This window comes from Peromyscus leucopus, chromosome 12 (genome assembly GCF_004664715.2).
Source record: "Peromyscus leucopus breed LL Stock chromosome 12, UCI_PerLeu_2.1, whole genome shotgun sequence".
In the NCBI taxonomy this organism is placed as follows: domain Eukaryota; kingdom Metazoa; phylum Chordata; class Mammalia; order Rodentia; family Cricetidae; genus Peromyscus; species Peromyscus leucopus.
The window spans coordinates 74,291,939-74,313,600 of record NC_051073.1 but is presented as its reverse complement, the minus strand read 5'-3'; the positions used below and the strand labels follow the sequence as shown (position 1 = coordinate 74,313,600).

The 21,662-nt window shown below is 35.8% G+C and overlaps 1 protein-coding gene across 1 annotated transcript; it reads right to left on the bottom strand.

Moving 5' to 3' along the window:
- Positions 1-3,515: 3,515 nt before the first annotated feature.
- Positions 3,516-4,457, bottom strand: LOC114687113 (olfactory receptor 2M3-like). Its single transcript, XM_028861813.1, has one exon. It carries the CDS (start codon positions 4,455-4,457, stop codon positions 3,516-3,518), a length of 942 nt encoding a protein of 313 aa, XP_028717646.1.
- Between the last annotated feature and the right edge of the window lie 17,205 nt (positions 4,458-21,662).

The following is a 21,662-nucleotide window of genomic DNA, read 5'->3' as shown; positions in this document are numbered from 1 at the left end:
TTTTTCTTTCTCCTTTTACTATGGTAGATAGATTTTCTGGGTCAAATAGTATGGGTTAGTATCTGTGGTCTTTTAGAATTTGTAGTACATTTCTCAAGATTCATGGATTTTAGTTTTTCCCTTCAGAGTCATCTGTTATTCTGGTGAGTTTTTCTTTATATATGATTAGTGGGTTCTCTTTTGTAGTTTTCAATACTCTCCCTTTGCTCTGTTTAGTGTTTTATCTAATATGCCATAGAGAATTTCTTTTCTGGTCCTGTTTGATATATTGTGAGATTCTTGTTTCCAAATCTTTCCCTAATTAGGGAACACTTTTATTTGATGATACTGTTGAAGATCTGGCCCGTCCTTGGACTGATATTATTCTCCTTCTTCGTTGCCCACAATAAATACACATGAACTTTTCTAGTGCAGTAAACTTCCTCAATATTCCCTGTGTGTATTTTCGAGTGTTTCATATTCTTTTACTGAATGGCCCAATTCCTTTATTTTATCACTAAGTCCTAATATTCTGTCCTCTGCTTGATGCATTATACTTATAAGGGTTTCACCTGAGTTTCATAGTTGGTTGTTAAGTTTTTCAATTTTATTTCATTTTTGACTGAGTTTTCTTTAGTGCCTCTGTGCTGTGGGATGTTCTGTATGGCAAATGTGTTACTCTGGGCAATAAATAAAACACTTATTGGCCAGTGGCTAGGCAGGAAGTATAGGCTGGACTAACAGAGAGGAGAAAAGAAAGAGCAGAAAGGCAGAAGGAGTCACTGCCAGCCGCCGCCAGGACAAGCAACATATAAAGATGCCGGTAATCATGAGCCACGTGACAAGGTATAGATTTATGGAAATGGATTAATTTAAGATATAAGAACAGTTAGCAAGAAGCCTGCCATGGCCATACAGTTTGTAAACAATATAAGTCTCTGTGTTTACTTGGTTGGGTCTGAGCGGCTGTGGGACTGGTGGGTGACAAAAATTTTTCCTGATTGTAAACAAGACAAAAAAAACTCTAGCTACACCTCTGTTTACTCAATTCAGCTTTCAATTCCTGCATTATAAAAGAAAATGTTGGGATTTCAAATGGGATTGCATCAAATATGTAGATTGCTTTTGTAAGATTTCCATTTCTACTATGTTAATTCTACTGATCCATGAGCATGAGAGATTTTTCCATTTTCTGATATCTTCTCAAATTTCTTTTTTCAAAGGCTTGAAGTTCTTGTCATACAGGTCTTTCACTTGCTTGGTTAGAATTAAACCAAGATAATTTCCATTATTTGAGGCTATTGTGAAATGTATTGATGCCCTGTTTTCTTTTTCAGCCTACTTATCACTTGTATGTAGGAGGGCTACTGATTTTTGAGTTATTCTTGTATTCAACTACTTGAATGAATGTGTTTATCAACTGTAGGAGTTCTCTGGTAGAATTTTGGGTGTCCCTTCTCAGAAAACAATGATACTTTGACTTCTTGCTTTCTGGTTTTTATCCTCTTGACTTCCAAGAAGAGATTTGTGAGTGGACTGCAGATGGGTGGGGATGAGAATATGAGCTGTCAGGTTGTGGGTGAATGGAGGAGGAGAGTACTGAAAGAGAGTGATGAAGATTTGGGGGCATTTCAGGGTCAGATAAAAACCTGCTGCAAGGGTATCTCCCAGGAACCTACAAGGAGGACCCCAACTAAGACTCCTAAAAATAGCAAATATGTAGCCTGAGTTTGCCATCTCCTATGACTAGGCAAGGTTTCCAATGGAGGGATTGGGATACCAACCAAGCCACATAAACTTCTACCTACAATCTGTCCTGCCTGTGAGATCCATGGGGGTGGGGGACTAGGGAATAAGGGTGGTACAGAGATTGTGGGAGTGGCTAACCAATGACAGGTTCAGCCTCAGGCCCATAACATGATAGTGAGCACACCACTGACACTATCTGGAGTGCCAGAACCCAGAGGCTGCATGGCCCAGATATTTAGAATAGAAAAAAACATGATTGGAGAAAAAAATGTCAGCATAATTATGCCTAAGAATAGGGATTAGTCCTATAACTGCTTTACTAGATTGGTAAACACCCCAATTGTCATAAGAGAGCCTTCATCCAGTAACTGATAGAAAAAGATGCAGAGAACCACAGCCAAACATTAGGACTAGCTTCAGGAATCCTGCTGAAGATGGAGAGAAGGAATTGTTAAAACCAGCGGGGTCAAGGACATCACAAAGGAACTCACAGAAACAACTAACCTGGGCTCATAGGAGCTCACAAGGAGTCTGCATGAGACAGATAGACACTGTTTATGTAAGTGACAGTTGTGCAGCTTGGTCTACTTGTGGGAGTCCTAACAGTGGGAGCATGAGCTGTTCCTGTTGGGGACCTATTCCTCATATTGGATTGCTCATATTGGATTGGGGCTGGCTTTTGGGGACCTATTCCTCATATTGGATTGCCTTGCCCAGCCTTAATACAAGGAGAGGAGCTTAGTCCTACTTCAACTAGATATGTAATATGTTGTTGATACCCATGGGAGCCTGCCACTTTCTAAACAGAAATGGAGGAGAAGTAGAGGAGAATGGGAGGGGAGAAAAGGAAATGGGAGGAGAGGAGGGAGGGGAAACTGCAGTTGGGATGTAAAATAAATAAATAAATGAAATTAATTAAAAAGAAGAAATATAAGAATCTCTTTAATTACATTTACTTTCATATCATTGCAACATGCCATGGTATTTAATGAATATACAGACTTAGAAAACATAGACTTCTCTATTAAAATTCACTCTCCTGTGTATAATATTAATGACTGCACAAGAAAAATTAAATGAAAACTCCTCATTCTCCAGTATTCTGGTGAAAAACGTTCAATACAAATATACAGTGTGCCTAAGGCTCAGCAAGTTTTATTTCTTTTGTCTGTTGACTGTTGTTTGCATTTATTTTTATTAGACCTGAATATATATGTATATATATATATATATATATAGTATATGCTCATATATATGAATTTGTATATACTAGTCATATATAATATGATTATAAAATATATTCATATATGTAATATTCATATTATTTATGAATTAGTAGAAAACCAGTAGCTTCATTTTATCAAAATTGTAAGTCCAAAGTAGGCTGGACTCAATAGAAGAAACCAGTAAAGCTTTTTCTATGAGCACTGTGAACGAAAAATATTTCTTGTTTGTAAAATGTTGTTACTGATAATAATACATTTAAATGGCCACAAAATAACTGGCATATTGAAATAAATAAGAATTCCAACTTTTATCATGGCTTTAATTTTACATGGTTGCTATAAATCTACAATGATAAAAATATTAGTTTTTGGAATGCATTGCTTCATTCAATAAATTTGCACATAAAAAATGCTTTCTGAGATATGGCTTTGCTATCTGGCCTAAACAAGTTTTGAACTCAATATGCTCCTCATGCAGGACTTGAACTCATGGCACTCTTTCTTCAGTCATTATGCCCAACTACTTAAAGCATGGCTAGAAATAGACAATAATCAGCTAACTCACGCTGCAGCCTTGTCCATCCCTAATACTTTCATGAATGCTCTGGCCACTTCTTTGTTGCGGAGGCTGTAAATGAGGGGGTTCAACATAGGAGTAAGGATAGTGTAGAAAGCTGACACCATTTTGTCCTGATTGGGAGAGCGACCAGAGGAGGGCCTCATATATATGAACATGGCTGCCCCATAGTACATTCCCACCACCACAAGGTGAGAGGAACATGTCGCAAAAGCTTTGTGGCGACTCTCAGTAGAGCCCATACGAATGACAGCCAGAATCACACGAGTGTAAGAGGCAATAATGATTGCTACAGGGAAGATAAGCATAATTACACAGCAGAAAAATATTATCTTTTCAAATGTCAAGGTATCACTACATGAAAGAGTGAGCAGAGCAGGAACATCACAGAAAAAGTGGGGTATTTCTCTGGCACCACAATATGAGAAAGACAATGCAGCTGCAACTTCTATTATACCATCAAAGGAGCCAAGAATCCATGAAGAAGCAGCCATGAGACCACAGATTTTATGACTCATAAGAACAGAATACCTCAATGGGTGGCAAATAGCCACATAACGGTCATAGGCCATTGAGGCCAAGAGAAAACACTCAGCTCCAAGTAGAGAGACATAGAAGAATATCTGGCTTCCACAGCCAGCCATGGAGATGGACTTGTTGCCAGAGAGGAAGTTGAAGGCCATTTGGGGCACTGTGGTACAGATGAGCATGAGATCCATGAGGGAAAGTTGGCTGAGAAGGATGTACATGGGGGTGTGGAGTTGGGCATCCAGGTAGATGAGAAGCACCATGGTAGAATTCCCTATGAGGGCCATGAAGAAGATACCCAGGATGAGGGAAAAGAAAAAAGTATGAAGAGGGCTGTGATCAAAAATTCCCAGCAGGATGAAGTCAGAGTTGAAGGTCCAATTGTTCCACTGCATCATGAGTATCTTCACTGTGGAGATGGAATGTGTAATATTAGAGGTCAAATTGTTTCATAGAAATATCCAATTTTTCCTTCCATCTAGATATACATACAATGATATGTAAACATGAGAAAATTGTTTCTTTGAGCATCAGCTATTTTGTTTAGTGATGGGTGTGATTAAAACTTATTTTGATCTCTCTCTCTCTTTCTCTCTCTGTGTGTGTGTGTGTCTGTCTGTCTCTCTCTCTCCCTCTCTCTCATATACATGCACACATTCACACAAAAGAACATGTGCAGACACACACAGTTTTATTCTATATTCAAGTTTGACTTTGAACTCATGATTCTCTTGCCTTAATCTCTGAAGTGTTGGGATTACAGACGTGCATGCACCATCACACCTGGCTTCATATCACTTTTAAACTCAAATTACTTAGCAAATAGACATAGAAGATTACATTAAAACATATATCAAAAGTCATGCAGTCAAGTTTGTGGAAGAAGTCAATAGACATGTAGTGTCAATCATCATTTCATAATTACTAATATTATGAAAAGATTTCTGAGTCCAGGGAATTCCATGATGTTTCTATTACATGTTTCATGGATATTACCATGTCATATTCTGAAAATAAAATGCTATAAAGGAAAATTTAGAAATTTACTCAAATGAAATTACTAATTCTGTTAACTTACTAATTTATTGAATTAAATCCTGTTTAGTCTAATATCAGATAAGCAGATACATTCAGGTACAAATTTTACAAGTATATTAATTGAAATGTGTTGCTAATATAGAACGTAATCATAGAAGTATGTCCAAAATAATATTTTTCATCATTTTATCATTGAAAAATAGCCTCTATATATGAAGAGTCTAAGATCAACATTTCACCGGGTAAGAATTGACCATAGTTGCATACTTCAAACTTTGACTACCTATTACTTTAGCTGTGTGAATTTCAGTAATTATTCACTTCAAACAAAATTTTCCATTCATCAAATTTGAATAATTATAATATCTATATTATAAGGATCATTAAATAAAATTACATTTTAAAGTATTTTCAACATTACTTGCATGTATAAGCATTTTAAATTAAACATGGCTAGAAAGAATATTGACTATCCTTACTTTACCTCTAGGCGTGGACAATTTATTTTAAGAAGTCAGTGCTCCACAGATGTATTTTGGATCTTTCAAACTTCAGACTTCAGATTAGGAATGTTTAAACTATGTTGTCAGTGATACACTTTGTTAGGAGATCATAACCAGGCCACAGCTGTATAATCCTTTTAAATTTCTTTATTAAGTTTCATGATTGTATTAGACAATGAGAAATAAGCAGGATAAAATAAAAATATCTATATGCAAAAAAGCTTTTGTCTTTAATTTCTTTCAAAAGGTTTTTTAAGAGTATGATTTTTGCAGATCTATGGATCAAGCTTTGTGGGTGAGGATGAACTTAACATGGCAAAGTCTCTAGCTTAAAAAAAAAGAAGAAGAAAAGAAAAAGAAAAGCTAACATCTTTTAAATTTTGTTAAATATCTAATTTATTTCCTTCTTTTGGAGTACTTCTTCAGAACCAAGACATTGGTTTTGTCTATTTCTTTCCTACTACCATATGAACAATTTTTTGTCTACATTTAACCATTTTTCCTTTATCAACCACCTATGCATTATTCAGCAGTTTTTTGAGTTTATTACTATTCCTGTTGACTGGGACTTCATTATGTCCTAAATTTCTAATCAACTCAAAATAATCTATAAAGATTTTTATATTTATAATACTTGTCCAAGAAACTTAATTACTGTTGCATAGAAAAATAACTATAATCCGTTGTATTTATTATTTTTATTTTCAAAACACTTTGTTATTCCTAAAAATTGTTAATTATATTTTTCTTCTTATTTTATGAAAAAGATAAGTTATTTATACTATTTTATGTATACGGTTATTTTCTTGCATGTGTGTCTGTATACTACATGCATCTAATGTCCTTGGAAGCTGGAAAGGTGCCTCAGATCTCCTGTAACTTGAGTTACAGATAATTGTGAGCTGTCATGTGGGTCCTGGAAATTGAACCCGAGTCTTCTAGAAGGGCAGCCAGTGTTCTTAACCACTAAGCCATCTGTCTAGCCCCTGTTTTATTTTTTTAATATTTCAATGAATTCTTTCAGGTTTTCAATGCAATCTATTTTGAGTACATTCTCATCTGTACCTACTCCTGTAACTAACCTCTCTCTAGCCTTTCTGTTCTTTTCCACCCAACTTTGGGTTTTCTTCTTTTTTTTATGCATTTGGTCCAGTTTGTTTTGTCAAATTAATCTTAGGAATGGGACTTGTTCTGGCATATACTAGCTATCTATCGTGGGTCACATTATTAAAGAAAACTGACTCCCCATGTAGTGGCGAGATTTTCTGTGCACATTCCCCACTCTGTTCTAAGGATTTTGCATATCTTGATTTTGTACAAGTCTTGTGTAAGCTGACACAACTATTGTGAGTTCATATGTGCAACTTCTCTGTTATTTCTATAAAAACACAGTTTCTTTGATGTTATACATCACCTTCAATTTTTTAAAACTCTCCACCCCCTCTTCTATGAATATTCCTGAACCTTGGAAATAGAGATGTCATATCTGCATTCTATTTATGGCTCAGATCTCTAATATCTCTTATTCTATGCATTTTCACTAACTGAAAGTCTCTGGGTTAATTCCCATCTACTAGAAGAAGACACTTCTCAATGATGTTTGAGATATGCTTTGGTGTATGAGTACTGTGAGAAGTCATTAAGAATCATTTTAGTAGCATGTCCATTTAGGAAATTGACAGTATTGGATTCTCCCATGGTGCCTATAACCTATCTAGCCAAAGTAAAACATTCCTAGAATTGAATGAAAATTAAAATATACCACATCAAATATATGAAACACAATGGTGACACTCCAAAGAGAAAATTTTATAGGACTAAGTGACTACATAAAAAAACTAGAGAGATTTTATATTAACAACTAATAATGTACCATAAGGCCTTGCTAAAACAAGAATAGAAAACATCCAAAAAGAGTAGATGGGAATAGACCATAAAAGTCAAGAATAAAATTAATGAAATAAAATTTAGAAAACAAGGCAAAGAATCAGTGAAATCTTGTATATTATTAAGGACCAACCTTAATAATATACTTTCTAGGAGCTGAGAAGAGAAACTACGAACAGTGAGATTTATTTTCGGGAAATGAATCTAAGTACACCAAGCTCTTTGTGTGTCTACTTTATCCCTCTGGGATAAAATCCTATCTACACAGCTACAGTTCTGTACTCAAGCCTAGTTCCTTCCTTGGCTGATTTGTCTCTACCTTTATCTGCTGTCCCCTCTAAGTTCTATCTTAATTCTCTCATCTTAGTTCTGCCTCATCTAGGTCCTTCTTATCGCATTCTTACCCATCTAGTACTTTCCCATCTAACTCTTCCTTATCTTCTATCCTGACCTCCAGTTCTCCAGTCAAAAATCCTCTCCAGCCAAAGTCCTCAATATCCTCTCTTCTCTCCCCCATAACTCAATTTCTGAGGAGTTCAGTTATAAACCCAAGCCATAGGGATTCATTGGCCAAACAAGGTCACTAAGCTTGAATTCTCATGGGGTCATAAAGGCAGGTAAGAATTTTCCTCAGGCAGTGGCTGTCAGGCTTTCTTTTATAACCCAAATGAGTGTTAATGATCAGTTTGTCAAGAAGGGAAGTTATGTGCTCAATCTACATTTCTAGAAGTGGTTAGGTAATAAATTAGGAGTCTATTAGTAAGGCTGTAAGGAAGGAGGGTCTCACTCGAAATTACACAAGAAATAAAGCTGTCTGCCTGACCTAGGAGACAGGTGTTTCATTTGGCCTTGGACGTGATGCTTGATAGGTATTTTAGATAAATACACTGTTAGGAGTTCTTGGAGGCATGCATAGCATTACAAGAAAATCACTGTAGGAACCACTAATATGTGTACAAAAGCTAAAATATCACCAAGACTTCTTCAGCCATGGCTTTACCTTTGGAGAAGTCCTTGACTTTTTTAAGTAGTAGCTTTTGTGATAGTAGCTGAATTCCATTACATTTCCCTGCAGTAAAAGAGGAGGTCAACTGAGAGCTAATGACCAGTTAGTATATCAAAAAGGGGATCTATGTGTTCAGTCTATATTCTTAGAAGTGGTTAGGCAAGAAGTTAGGGGTCTATTAGTAAGGCTATATAAGAAAGGAGGGTCTCACTCTAAATTGCACAAGAAATAAAACTACCTGCCTGTCCTAGGAGACAGGTGTTGTTTCATTTGACCTTGGATGCTTAGGTCTGTTCTTAGAGAGTACAGAGGTATCTCTGTTAAGATCCCTCCAGGGATGCTCTGGGCCAGATGCTGCTAATGACAGTATTTGCAGAAAGACCTGCAATTAGGGATCCTGGCTGGTTTCTGCTCAGGAGGTTATCCAAATACTCTTTTAGTAGAAGGAAATTGTGCCCAAAGAATGACTGAAAAGCTACAATAGCACATGAAAAATTCATAGTGGGAAATGGCTAATAATCAAAAGTCAATGTCACCACAGCTCCTTAAGCCTCGGCTTTACCTCTGGAAGGCGCTTGGCTTCTTCCAGGTATAGCTTTTCATAATCAGCTGAAATCCTACTTTGTATATTTTTGCAGCTTACAGCAGTGAAATAAATGATTCTTTGAAAATATTAACAAGATTGACAAACCATTAGCCAAATAAATTCGGACAAATCTCTCTCACCTGTCAGTCCCACAGCTGCTTGTACCCAGCTAAACACACAGAGGCTTATATTATTTGCAAACTGTATGGCCATTAGCTCAAGCTTATTACTGACTAGCTATTACACATAAATTAACCCATAATTCTTATTTATGTTTAGCCACATGGCTTGGTACCTTTCACAGTTCTGCCTTCATATCTTGCTTCCTCTGTGTTGGTCTGGTGATTCCTGACTCAATCTTCCTCTTCCCAGAATTCTCCTTTTCTGCTTATCCCACTTATACTTCCTGACTACTGGCCAATCAGCATTTTATTTATCAACTAATCAGAGCAACCCATTCACATTATACATAACAACATCACACATCATTTCCCTCTTTCTTTCTATTTAAAAGGAAGGTGTTAGCTTCAACATAGTAAAATTACATATAACAAAACAGTTATCAAGAACGAATTATAGTTATAATAGTCTTCTGTTCCTCTTTTATCTAGCTAGGAGCATAGACTTGACTTATTATCAATTGCAGACATAACTGATACCACCATTCTTAAGCATTGTGATGGGATGCTGTCCATTTGCTTGCAGTCCCCTTTTGTATCTCCTATTAATAACAAACTCCTGTGTAACTTGAATTTATACCTGTTCCCATTCTGTGTACATAAGTGAAATTATGAATTCCTTTAGGCCAGAGTAGACCATGACTGAAAAACAGCAGTGTGGGCAGTGGACCTGATCAAGTCTCACCACTTTCCCTAAGTATCAGTTAGTGGCACATTGATCATTTTGGGTTAAAATATGGTTTCATAATTACAGAACTTAGTTGTTAGTTATCAGAACAAATAGACAAAATCTATAGTATTGTGAGGGAAAAGTTTAATCTATATATTTCTCTGTTTCCTGTATTCTTCAAAGTCGACAAGTATAAAATAATACTTTTGTTATACTTTATTGTTCACTTTCTCCTAAACCAGTCCCTCAAAGCCTCACTTATCATTATTGTCCTGTCACAGAAAGTTAAAGTCAACATCACTTCATTGTAAGTGGAGAAAATATTGCTGCAATCTATCCAGACTCCCCAGAACAACTCCATGGAAGCAATGCATTAGTGAAAACCACTGACACTATGACACAGTGGCACTGTGAGAAATGAATTTAAATCTAGAGAGTAGTGTAATGATAGAGCATTTTCCCCAACATATATAAGACCCTAAAGTAGATTTCCAATACTGAAGGAGAAGAAAAAGGTCAAGAAGAAAAACAGGAAGTACAGGAGAAGGAAGAAAAGGGTAAAGAAGTGTGTTCAGTTAAAAAAGAATAAAATATTAATATAGATGCTAGAGGTGTCCATATAAATATAATACACTATTTCTTTATAAGTTTTGTGATAATTTTATCAGTAATTTATTAGTATTGCAAATTCTTATAATCCTCCTCCATCTTTTTTAAAATGTAATTTTTATTTTTAAGTATGTATATATGTGTGTGGGTATATGTCATATATGGGGAGATATCCAAGGAATCCAGAAGACAGTGGAAGGTCCCATGGAGCTGGAGTTAGAGGCAGTTGTGAGCTGCCCATTGTGGGTGCTGGACACTGAACTTGGGTTCTCTGGAAGAGCAGTGCCCACTTTTAGGTGCTGAGCCATCTTTCTTGACTTTCCATCTTTTAAAGAATTATGGGATAAATAATTGTTATAAAATTATTGGAGGAATGAAAAATTTGAGATGTTTTAGGAAGAGGAAAGGCAAGGCATAATGTTGAGTAACACTTCAAGTAAAGAGATTACTGAAAGACACTAAATGTCAACAGAAAAAAATCTTAGAGCTACAGAGAAACTGGAAGGCGATAGCACAGAAAACAAAGGGAAATGAGGAAAAGAGGATAATTGAAGTGAGAAACCATAGAGAAAATTAGTTAGGATAACTAAATATAAGCATCTACCCTCAATGTGCTGCCTTATGTAAAATCATCCACAATTAATGTAGAAACAATGCACTACATTATAGATAGAAATATGAAAAACCTGTCATTGCCTGAACTTCAAAATTACTCACAAATATGTACCTACAGAGAGAAACTTCAAATCATACCTCACAGGAAGGACTGCTCTTCTTGGGGAAATGTTGATTTCTAACACTCCCCCAAGATAATGGATAAAATTAATCTGTTTTTTAAATCTAACCAATATATTTTTCCTCGTGTTTTTACAAATTCCCAATAGATTGTATTGTTTCTGTCCTAAAAACAGACAATATTTCAAATTGTTCAGAATTTCTGCATATTAGACATTCACCTGATATTGACTAAGAAGCACTGCAGAATTTTTTGCAAGAATCTACTTAAGTCATCTGATCTCTCTTTTTCATTAAAACCCTGGGAATGCCTACTTATAGATTAGTGATACAAAAGCATTCACTTTGGCATCCCTATCCTTTTCTTTTCAGTGAAGTGCCATTTCTTTTTTACAGTCCTTTACTTCTGTAATTAGTATCTCCTTCCAGTTACAATTCATATGTTTACATGTATACATATACATACATTTATAAATACACAGACTCGTACAGCAAACACACATGCACACTCTCTACACATATTTCTGTATTCTTTATTGTATAGAGAGTAAGCACTTCAATATACTGATCTCAGAGACAAGTATGTGGCCTTGGTCTTTGTTCTTAAAAAATACCATGTAAGAAACCTTTATTACAGACAAAAAGGAGTTATAAGCTCACTCTACCATCAACTCCTGTGTCACAAGCTACATGCCCCTGAGAATTTTTTTTCATTTTCATGTAGGAAGCACAGAAGTCCTTGTGCTCACAAACAAGCACCAGGGGAACCAGAAATGTTAAATGCACAGAGTTGTCTTTTCAAGCAGATAGATGTATATTATGTTTTCTACTCAGGAGGCTGGGAGCCTTGTGATATTTGTAGTATCTGTGTGCCCAGAGACAACAAAGGATCTTCCCTCAAACTCTTGTCTTAGAGCTTATTTTCTTAGTTAATCTTTAGAACCTATCTTTATGGAAGATGTCCCAAGTACTTTACAAAGAGTTTTGATGTGGTCAAATATTAAGCTTTGTTATGCACCTGGGTTTGAGTTAACTATCACAAGAAGTTTTTTCACCCAATTGTGTTGTGCTTACATATAACTAAAATAAACTATTGAGGGTCAGACTCTTGGATTTTGAGCCAACACTGACTATGAGTCTTGTTGAAATAAACTGCCTTCTTGTATCCCTTGGGTCATTATTCTGTATGCTGTGGTGTTCATCGAGTTCCTGCAACTTTATACACCCATTACAGGTTTCCCAACAAGACCAAATAAGTTCCTTTTAAAACTCACTCATCAAAGTACATGACTTACTTGTCATCCTTAACCTTGCCATCCCTTAAGTTCTAGTAACTTTGAAATAAACTCAATTTTACCAACTAATATTTTTGATAATATTGTCTTTCTTAATAGATTCTATGCTCTTGAGTGAATTGCATACATGACTCTTTCCTATGATATCTTATTCAGGGAAGGTCATTTTACACAGTGGAGAGAGCCATAAGTCTACAGTAGGACTGAAAGGATAAGTGTAAGTTCATCAGAGCTACTGGATGATCTTACAATGACTCAAATCATACTTCATATAACTGTAAGCAAAATACAACATTCATTTAGCACCTTCATAATTATTATTTAATATTAAAACTTTAAGAAATATAAGAAACATTATTCTACTTTTTCAAGAATATAAAGAGATGAATAGCAGATCAGCATGAAGAGCATCCCAATATTTGAAGGAGTTTAATATAGTATAAAATCTACTGCATGACTTTTAAGTAATGTGTGGGTCTGCCCTCATAGCAGGATTCTCTAACACCTTGGAGGTGGGAACATACCCTTCTTCCACTCTTACCTTCCATTTGTCCTCCACAAGAATTAATGTTCACAAGGTAACTGAGTTTTAAACTTCCAAAACCCATACAACATATTTTGCCAGGTTAGCTGTAATGTATTTTTACAGTTTCTCTAGGGAAATAAATCCCTTGCCTTCAATTATAACACTATATGCTGCCAGCCACTTTTCTTCCTTGGGCTTCATATAATTTGGGTTTAAACTTGGGGAAAAATGACACTCTATTTAGGAAAAAGAGAAAGTTACTTCATTTGCTTAATGAATAACATACAATTATTTTTTCATTTCCTTTGTCTCTGTCATTTTCATATTAAAGACTCCATTTTGACTATTCTTACTTCATATGTCATATTTTCAAACTCTCTGTTAAGTCCATAAGAATAGGTAAAAAGCAGCAATTTAAGTTCTCATTTTAGTTACTTAAAATCCTTGAGTGTTTTATCTTATTTACCTGTAAATAGAACTTTGTTCAAGTTCACCAATCACCTTCAAACTTTTAAGTCAAGTAGAGGTACTATGGTACCATCAGACTGACTTCCCATATATTAGTAGGCTTTTAATATTTCTGTTTGTTGACTAAATATATTTATGCTCCTGATAATATCATTTTCTTCCATTTTTTGTTTATTTTTGAGATTTCTCCATGTCCTTTCCTCCCTTCATCCTTCTCATATGTCCTTCACAACTCTCTAAATTCATGGCCTCCTTTTCATTAATTGTTATTGCATGCATATATGTAATTGTATATAAAAGTATATTCCTAAGTATAACCTGTTGAGTCCATGTAATGTTACTTGTAGGTGTGTTTTCAGGCCCAACTGTTCAGCACTGGACAACTAATCGTTGTGATCTTTCATGTGGAAGGTCAACTCCCGACTCCCAGCTTACTCATTTCTCTGTAGTTCTTTGTGTAGGAGACTCCATGGGCTTTTCCCCATTCAGTTTGGCATGTTCCTTGGGGCCAGCCTTGACCAGTTCACATCTTTGTTTCCCTTTTTAGATTCCATTTCTTCTTCCTTAAACCCTATGTTTGTACAGAATGCAGTCTAAGTTTTGAAATCTCAGTGTTGCTCAATTGTTTCTTTGTATTTATCATGACCTTCAAAAATATTTATAAAATAAATGGCCCAAACAAAAAGCAGATATAATGACACAGTCACATTTTGAGAAAAGGTTTGATGAATACAGCCGGACAAAAGTGGTTAACTATGATATCCAAAGCATTTTTATAAATACAGTGTTTTCTTAGGAATATTTGTTTTTTGTTATTTCAGCAACTCTACAAATTATGAAATTCTCCAATTATATAAGCTGGAGTGTGTTTGTGGATGTGCATGTTTGTGTGTATATGAATGCACACATGTGTGCATGTTGATGGTTCCTTTGTTGAACACAAAGGTTTTAATTCTATATATTCTCATTCATCAATTTTTGGTACTGTTTCCTGTGCTTTTGGAGTTTTATTCAGAGAGCTCTTATAATTTAAAGTGTGTTATTTGTTTTCCTCTAGAAATTTCATTATTTCTGGTCTTAAATTAAGGCACCCAATCTATTTTCAAATGAATATTGTGCAGGATGAGTGCTGCACATCTGATTTCATTCTTCTGTAGATGGAAATCCAGTTTTACCAGAACCATTTGTTGAACAGTCTCTTTTCCCAGCATACCCTTAGGATTAAGTAGCTATATCTGTTGAGGTTTATTTCTTGTGTGTGTGTGTGTGTGTGTGTGTGTGTGTGTGTGTGTGTGTTAAATATTTTCTTTTTTATTAAGAAATTTTTTATTCATTTTACATACCAATCACAGATCCCCCTCTCATTCCTCCTCCTGCTCCCCCCAGCCTTCCCCCACTCAAGCCAACCCCATTCCTTCCTCCAACAAGGTATAGCCTCCCATGGGGTGTCAGCAAAGCTTGGTAATTCAATACAGACAAGTGCAAACCCCTCTCCCTGCATCAAGGCTGTGCAAGGTGTCTCACCATGGGTAGTGGGCTCTAAAAAGCCAGCTCATGCACCAGGGATAGATCCTGATCCTACTGCCAGGGGGCTCCTTAAGTAGATCAAGCTAAACAACTGTCTTGCTTATGCAGACGGCCTAGTCCAGTCCCATGGAGGCTCCACAGCTGTTGGTCTAAAGTTCACGAGTTCCTACTAGTTTTGGTTTGGTTGTCTCTGTAGGTTTCCTCATCATGATCTTGATGCCCCTTGTTCATAGAAGCCCTCTTCTCTCTCTTCGACTGGACTCTTGGATTCTGCTCCATCAGTACACATTCTGGTTATGTGCAGTGCCATACTACCTTTGGCACTGTTGCTCACAGAATAGTTTGATATGAAGTATTATGATCACTGCAGTAGTATTCTGCTTAGGGTTGTGTTGGCTATACACGGTCCTTGATGCTTCCACATGTATGGTGGTATTTTATTTGTACTGAAATGTGATTTTCATTGTATGTTAATAAATAAAATTGTCTGGGGGTCAGAGCTATTAGAGCCATAGCAAGAGCGTGGTGATGGTGACACATGCCTTTAATCCCAGCACTTGGTAGAAGAGCTAGGTAGATCTCTGTGTGTTCAGGGATACAGCCAGCATTGGAGACATAAGCCTTTAAGACCTGGAGGGCAGTACTTACAGGCAGTGACGAGGCAGTCATGTGTTTGGGTTTACAACCAATGAGAAGGCAGAACAGAAAGACTATTTAAAGACAGACACACAGGAAGTAGCTCTCTTTCGGGAAAGCTAGGAGCACTGCAGGAGGTAAGATTTTAGCTCTGAGCTCTGTCCTCTTGGCTTTCTTATTTTAATAAGACGGTTGGTTACATCTACATACATGGGTTTGTAAAATTCTTTTTTCTAGTTATGTGAAGGATGGTATTTGAATTTAAATGGAAATCACATCAAATTTGTAGATTATTTTTGGTAATATAGATTTTTTTTACAATATTATTTTTCCCATCTGGGAGTATGGAAAGTTTCTCAATTATCTGATATTTTCTTTGATGTGTTTTCAGTGTCTTAATATTTTTATTGCAAAAGTCTTTAATATTCTTGGTGAAATCTATAGTCCTAATTTCCTTCAGTTTGCTTCTATCATGGAAAGCTTTCATTTGTCCATCATTTATAAAAGATAACTTTGGCTGCCTATACTATTACTGTTGTCAGTTGTGGTCTTTCAGAGCTTGGAATACATATTTCTAAACCCTTCTACCTTCTGAAATATTCAGTCAGATAGTCAGGTGTTATTCTGATGGGCCACCCTTTATGTATGTCTTTACCTTTCAGATTTCAATATCTTTTAATTATTTTATGATATCAGTGTTTAAATTATAATATGTATCTTGGGGAGTTTTTTTTCTGGTATTGTACATTTGGTGTTCTGTTGGCCACCTTTACCTCTATGAACATCTCTTTCTCAAAACTTAGGATATTTTATTGAATAATTATATTGAAAATTTTTTCTATGCCTTTCTATGCCTTGGAATTATTCTTGTCCTCTTCCCATAATTCATAGATTTGGTCTTTTCATAGTGTTCAAAATATCATGCATGTTCTGTTCATGTCTATAGTTTTTTGATTTTCATTTTCTTTGACTAAGTTACTGTTTCCTCTACTTTTTGTTTGAGCTCTGATATTCAGTCTTCTACATGGTCCATTCTGTTAGTGAGGCTTTCGACTTATTTTTAATTTGATTTATTCAGCTTTTCATTTCTAGCTTCATTTCAGTCTAGATTTTCTTTAGCATTTCTACCTCTCTACTGAAATCTATTTCCATATCCTAAACTGACTTTATTTCATTCATCTGTTTTTATTTTCTTTCGGATCAATCAATTTAGTCCTCTCCTCTTATGTTATTTACATGTTTGTGTTCTTTTCTATTCATTGAACTCTTTAAATGTTTATAATTGTCCTTTTGAATTCCATGTTTTGAATTTCATCTAAGTTATTCTTGGGAACCAATGTATATGGGATTGGTTGGATTTGGGAGGGTATTTTTTTTTCATATTGATTTTGTTTTTTCCATGAGATCTGGACATCCCAATTAAGTTGCTCACTGTATAATTTGCTTTATTTTTTTAGCCCATTGCCAAGTTGCCTAGAAGTAGGGGATGACAGGCAGCTTGTGGAGAGGGGATGTCTGACTTTGTCAGTGCCCATTTGGGTCATGTATATTGGTTTGGTTCAAGGATGCCCTGAGGTGAGTGACAGTTATTGGTGTTAGTGATGGAGGGACTGCTTTATCTGATCCATGCTGAGATGTGTATGCTCTATGGGTTTCAGCAGACTACAAGGTGAGGGAGGGTTTTCAGGTAGTTTGGGTACAAGAAGTACCTCTATCTAGCACCACATCAGGCCAAGCTGCATCATGGGAAACTGGTTCAAGTAGGTTCAGGGTCTGGGGGTTTCATATGTTGGGGATAGAGTAAGTACATATTCAAGTTGATAGACATGGGTCCAATTTCACTATATATGGACATCCAGTTTATTCTAAGCATCATTGTGATATATCTCAATCACACACACACACACACACACACACACACACACACACACACAAAATGACCCCATATGGGGGACTAAGTATGGGATAAGTGTTCAAATGCAAGTCTGTGTGGATGCCATTCAAACTACCAAAAGGTCTATGCCTGTATTTTAACTGGATACTTGGTTTCCTTGATTTTTGATTTTTGAAATTTTGTACAGTTTTGGTTATTAATCCTCCATAGTATAAATAGCTGACAAGAGATTCTCTCCCATTCTGAGGGTTCTTTTCACTTGATTGTTTCCTGTGAGGATCAGATGATGTCCTGACTGCATGTGTATTATTGACATGAACATAGCCATTTTAAGGACCCTAGTGCCTCAGATCCATGGGAGTGGCCAAGCCTTCCCTGGGTCAATCTAGAGGAATGGCAAAGCCTTCCCCTGGTCCAAGTTGAATGTTTACAGGTGACTGACTTTTAGCTAGAACTACTGTATGCAGAAACCATTAACCATGGCTTCCTCCATAATAATAACTTCAACCTGAGACTGCTACCCTACTGAGATTAGCCTATCCACTCCCCTTCACACTGCAGATAGTAAACATGCTGAGTTTCCGGGTGTCTGTGGAACATCTCCATTAGAGGGCAGAGCACCCAGTGCCAGCCTTTCTGCACGTGCATCTGTGGTTTCTTTATTCCCAGTTGCCTCAGTCACTTCAGTCCCAATCTGTGCAGACTGTGGCAGCTTCACTTGTACAGAAGCATTTTTGTTCTTGTCAGTTATTATTCTTAACACTTGGGCAAGGGGAGTCCTGTCCAGGGAGTCCCTTTTTATATCTCTATCTCATTTTGTTCTAGCATTTTCAGAACTTTGGGTTTCACATTTTAGAGTGTTTCATCCATTTGGAGTTGATTTTTGTTCAGGGTGATAGACACTGGTCTAATTTCATTCTTCTACCTGTGGTTCAGCTTATTCTAAGCACCATTTATTAAGATGTTGTCTTCTTTCCAGTGCATACTTTTGGCATTTCTGTCAAACATATGATAACTATTACTGTTGTCATTGAAGCTGAGGTCTCTTAGTCTGTTCTATTGACTGACGTGTCTTTATATTGAAGCAGTTTCACATTATTTTTATTACTATAGTTGTGTAATGTAGATTGAAAACTGATATGGTTATCCCCTCAGCATTTATTTTTTTCTCTGACAATTGCTTTGGTTATTCAGAGTCTTTCTGTACTCTGATATGAATTTTAGGATCATTTCTTCTATTTCCATGATGAATGCCTTAAAGATTTTTTTTAGAATTTTATGGGATCTGTTAATATCCTTCTTATATGATGATCATTTCAGAATATTAATTTCACCACTTACAGCTCTTTTACATCCTTGGCTAGGTTTATTCTTAGATACTTATGGTGTTCTGTTTCTTTTCCTGTTTTTTTTTGTTTGTTTTGTTTTTTAGGAAATCTTATCATGATCCTTCCTCTGCATGCTTGCTATTGCCATATGTAAAATTGATTTTGTATCTTGCAACTTTGCCGAAAACATTGTTTTTTTTCCCTAGGAAATTTCTGCTCAGATTTCTGATGCATGTCATATCATTTGCGAATAGGAATAACTTTGCTTCTTTTTCTATTTGTATCCATTTAATTTCTTTCTCTTGTCTTTTTATTCTAGCTGATACTTCCAGTGCTATATTGAAAAGACGGGTATAGTACCCTGTTTTGTCCCTGAATTTAAATGCTTCAACGTTTTCTCCATTTAGTATGTTATTGAATGTGCATTTCTTATGTGTAGGCTTTATTATGTTGAAGTGTCCTCTCTCCGGTCTTACTTAGGACTTTTATAAAGCAGGTATGAAGAATTTTGACAGAGTTTTTTTTTTTTAATCTTGAGATAATCATGTGTTTTTTAATCCATTTATATGATTTATTAATTTTGGGTTTTGTTTTATTTTGTTCTGTTTGGGTTTGGTGTTTGGAGACATGATTTTTCTGTGTAACAGTCTTGAATGTCCTGGAACTCACCTTGTAGACAAGGCTGGACTTGAACTCACAGAGATCTGCCAGCTTCTTACTTCTGAATGCCCGGATCAAAGGCTTGTGCTAGCACATCCGGCTTGCTTTATTGCATTTTTTTTAGAGTATATGTATGCTGAACCATCCCTATATTTTAGGATATAGACAATTTGATCATGATAGATGATCTTTTGGATCTATGATTACATTTGACTTGCCCGTATCTTATTGAAAATTTGTGCATCTATTTTCACTATGAATATTGGCCTGTAATTTTCTCATTGCTTTTGCTGTTAAAGCAATACTACACTTTAACATGTCTTTACATGTCATGTAAAGAGTTTGGAAGTGCTGCTTCTGTTAATCCTGGGTTTTGCTTGCTTGTTTTGAATACTTGAGAAATATTGGTTGTAGTTCTATGTAAATCTGATGATAGAATTCTGCCCTGAATCAATCTGGACATGTGCCATTTATAGTCAGAAGGCTTTTTTATTACTATTTCGGTTTTCTTATATTTTACAGGTCTGTTTTAGTCATTGGTTATTTCTTGCTTTAACTTTGATGTATTTGAAGAATCTAGAAACTTGTCAATTTTTCTTAGTGTTTTTAGCTTAATGGAGTGAAGATTTTTTAAGAACTCACTTAAATATTCTGATTCTGTCTGGTATCTATTGCTATGCTTTCTTGTCCACCTGTGATTTTATTAATATGAATCTCATTTTCTTTCTTTTGATGAATTTGGCTCAGCATCTGTTGATCTTGTTTACCTTTTCAAGGATTTATTGATTCCTCATACTGTTTTTGTCTCTTTGCTATTAATTTCTGTTCTAATTTTTATTATTTTCTCCATCTACTGGATTTGAGTTTAGTTTTCTTTTTTTTTTTTTCAAATTCTTGGATTGCATCATTCAATTGTTTACTTGTACTCTTTCTGCTTATTTAATGTAAGGTCTTAGAGCTATAAATTCCCCTCCTATGACTGCTTTTGATATATCCTAGATGATTTGGTATGCTTTTATTTCATTTAGTTTCGGGATTTTTTAAATTTCCTTTTTGATTTTTTCTTTGTCCAATTAATCTTTCAGTAGTGTGTGTTTAATCTCTTTTAGTTTATATAATTGCTAGAGATGCTAGAGATTCTCTATTTATTTTAAATTTTATTTCCATGTGGTCAGTTAGAATGAAGAGTTATTTAAATTTTTTTGTGTTTTTTGAGACATGTGTTATGTCCTGTATGTGGTCTACTTTAGATAAACTTCCATGACTTGCTGAGTAGAATGTACATTCTTTGGTGTTTTGGTGGACTGTCCTTTAAATATCTGTTATGTCTATATTTGATGACATTTTATTCCAATGTTTCTATTTTTTGTTTTTGTTGTTTCTGTTCAGATGGCCTGTTTTATGGAGATAATTGTACACTGAAATCACCAATTATAACTGAATTAGTGATAATCTCTCTTCAAGTCCAGTAGTATATTTTTATGAAACTGTGTCTGCCAATAGTGGATGAATATATGTTTAGGACTATAATGTATTCGTTGTTAATTATTCCTTTGATCTTTATCTCACCTGATTAATTTTGGTATGAATTCTGTTTTTCAAATACTAGAATAGTAATGCCTGCTCGTTTTCTAGTCCCATTTGCTTTACATTTTTTCTTCATCATTTCATTCTAAGGTTGTACGTATTTTTGAAGGTAAGATGAGTTTCCTGGAGACAATGGAAAGATGAACTATGATTCTTCATCCATCAACTCATCTGTGTCTTTTGATTGGAAATTTGAGGCCATTAAAAAGTTATTGGGGGTGGAGCTCGCGCGCGCGCGCTCAGGCCGCGGGTACACCCGCCCCCGGGCCACACGGCAAAGGCATGACTGCCCGGCGCCGCAGGGAAAATAGGGTGCAAGCCCAGAAACTCTTTCCCCACCACCACCTGTTGAAAAACTGAGTCGAAGGCGTCTCCGGGTCTGAACAAACGGAAAGTTGCCAGGATTGGATGCGGCTCTCATTTTGCACCGGAAAACCCTCACTGCTTAATATCAAGGAACAAGAGAAAA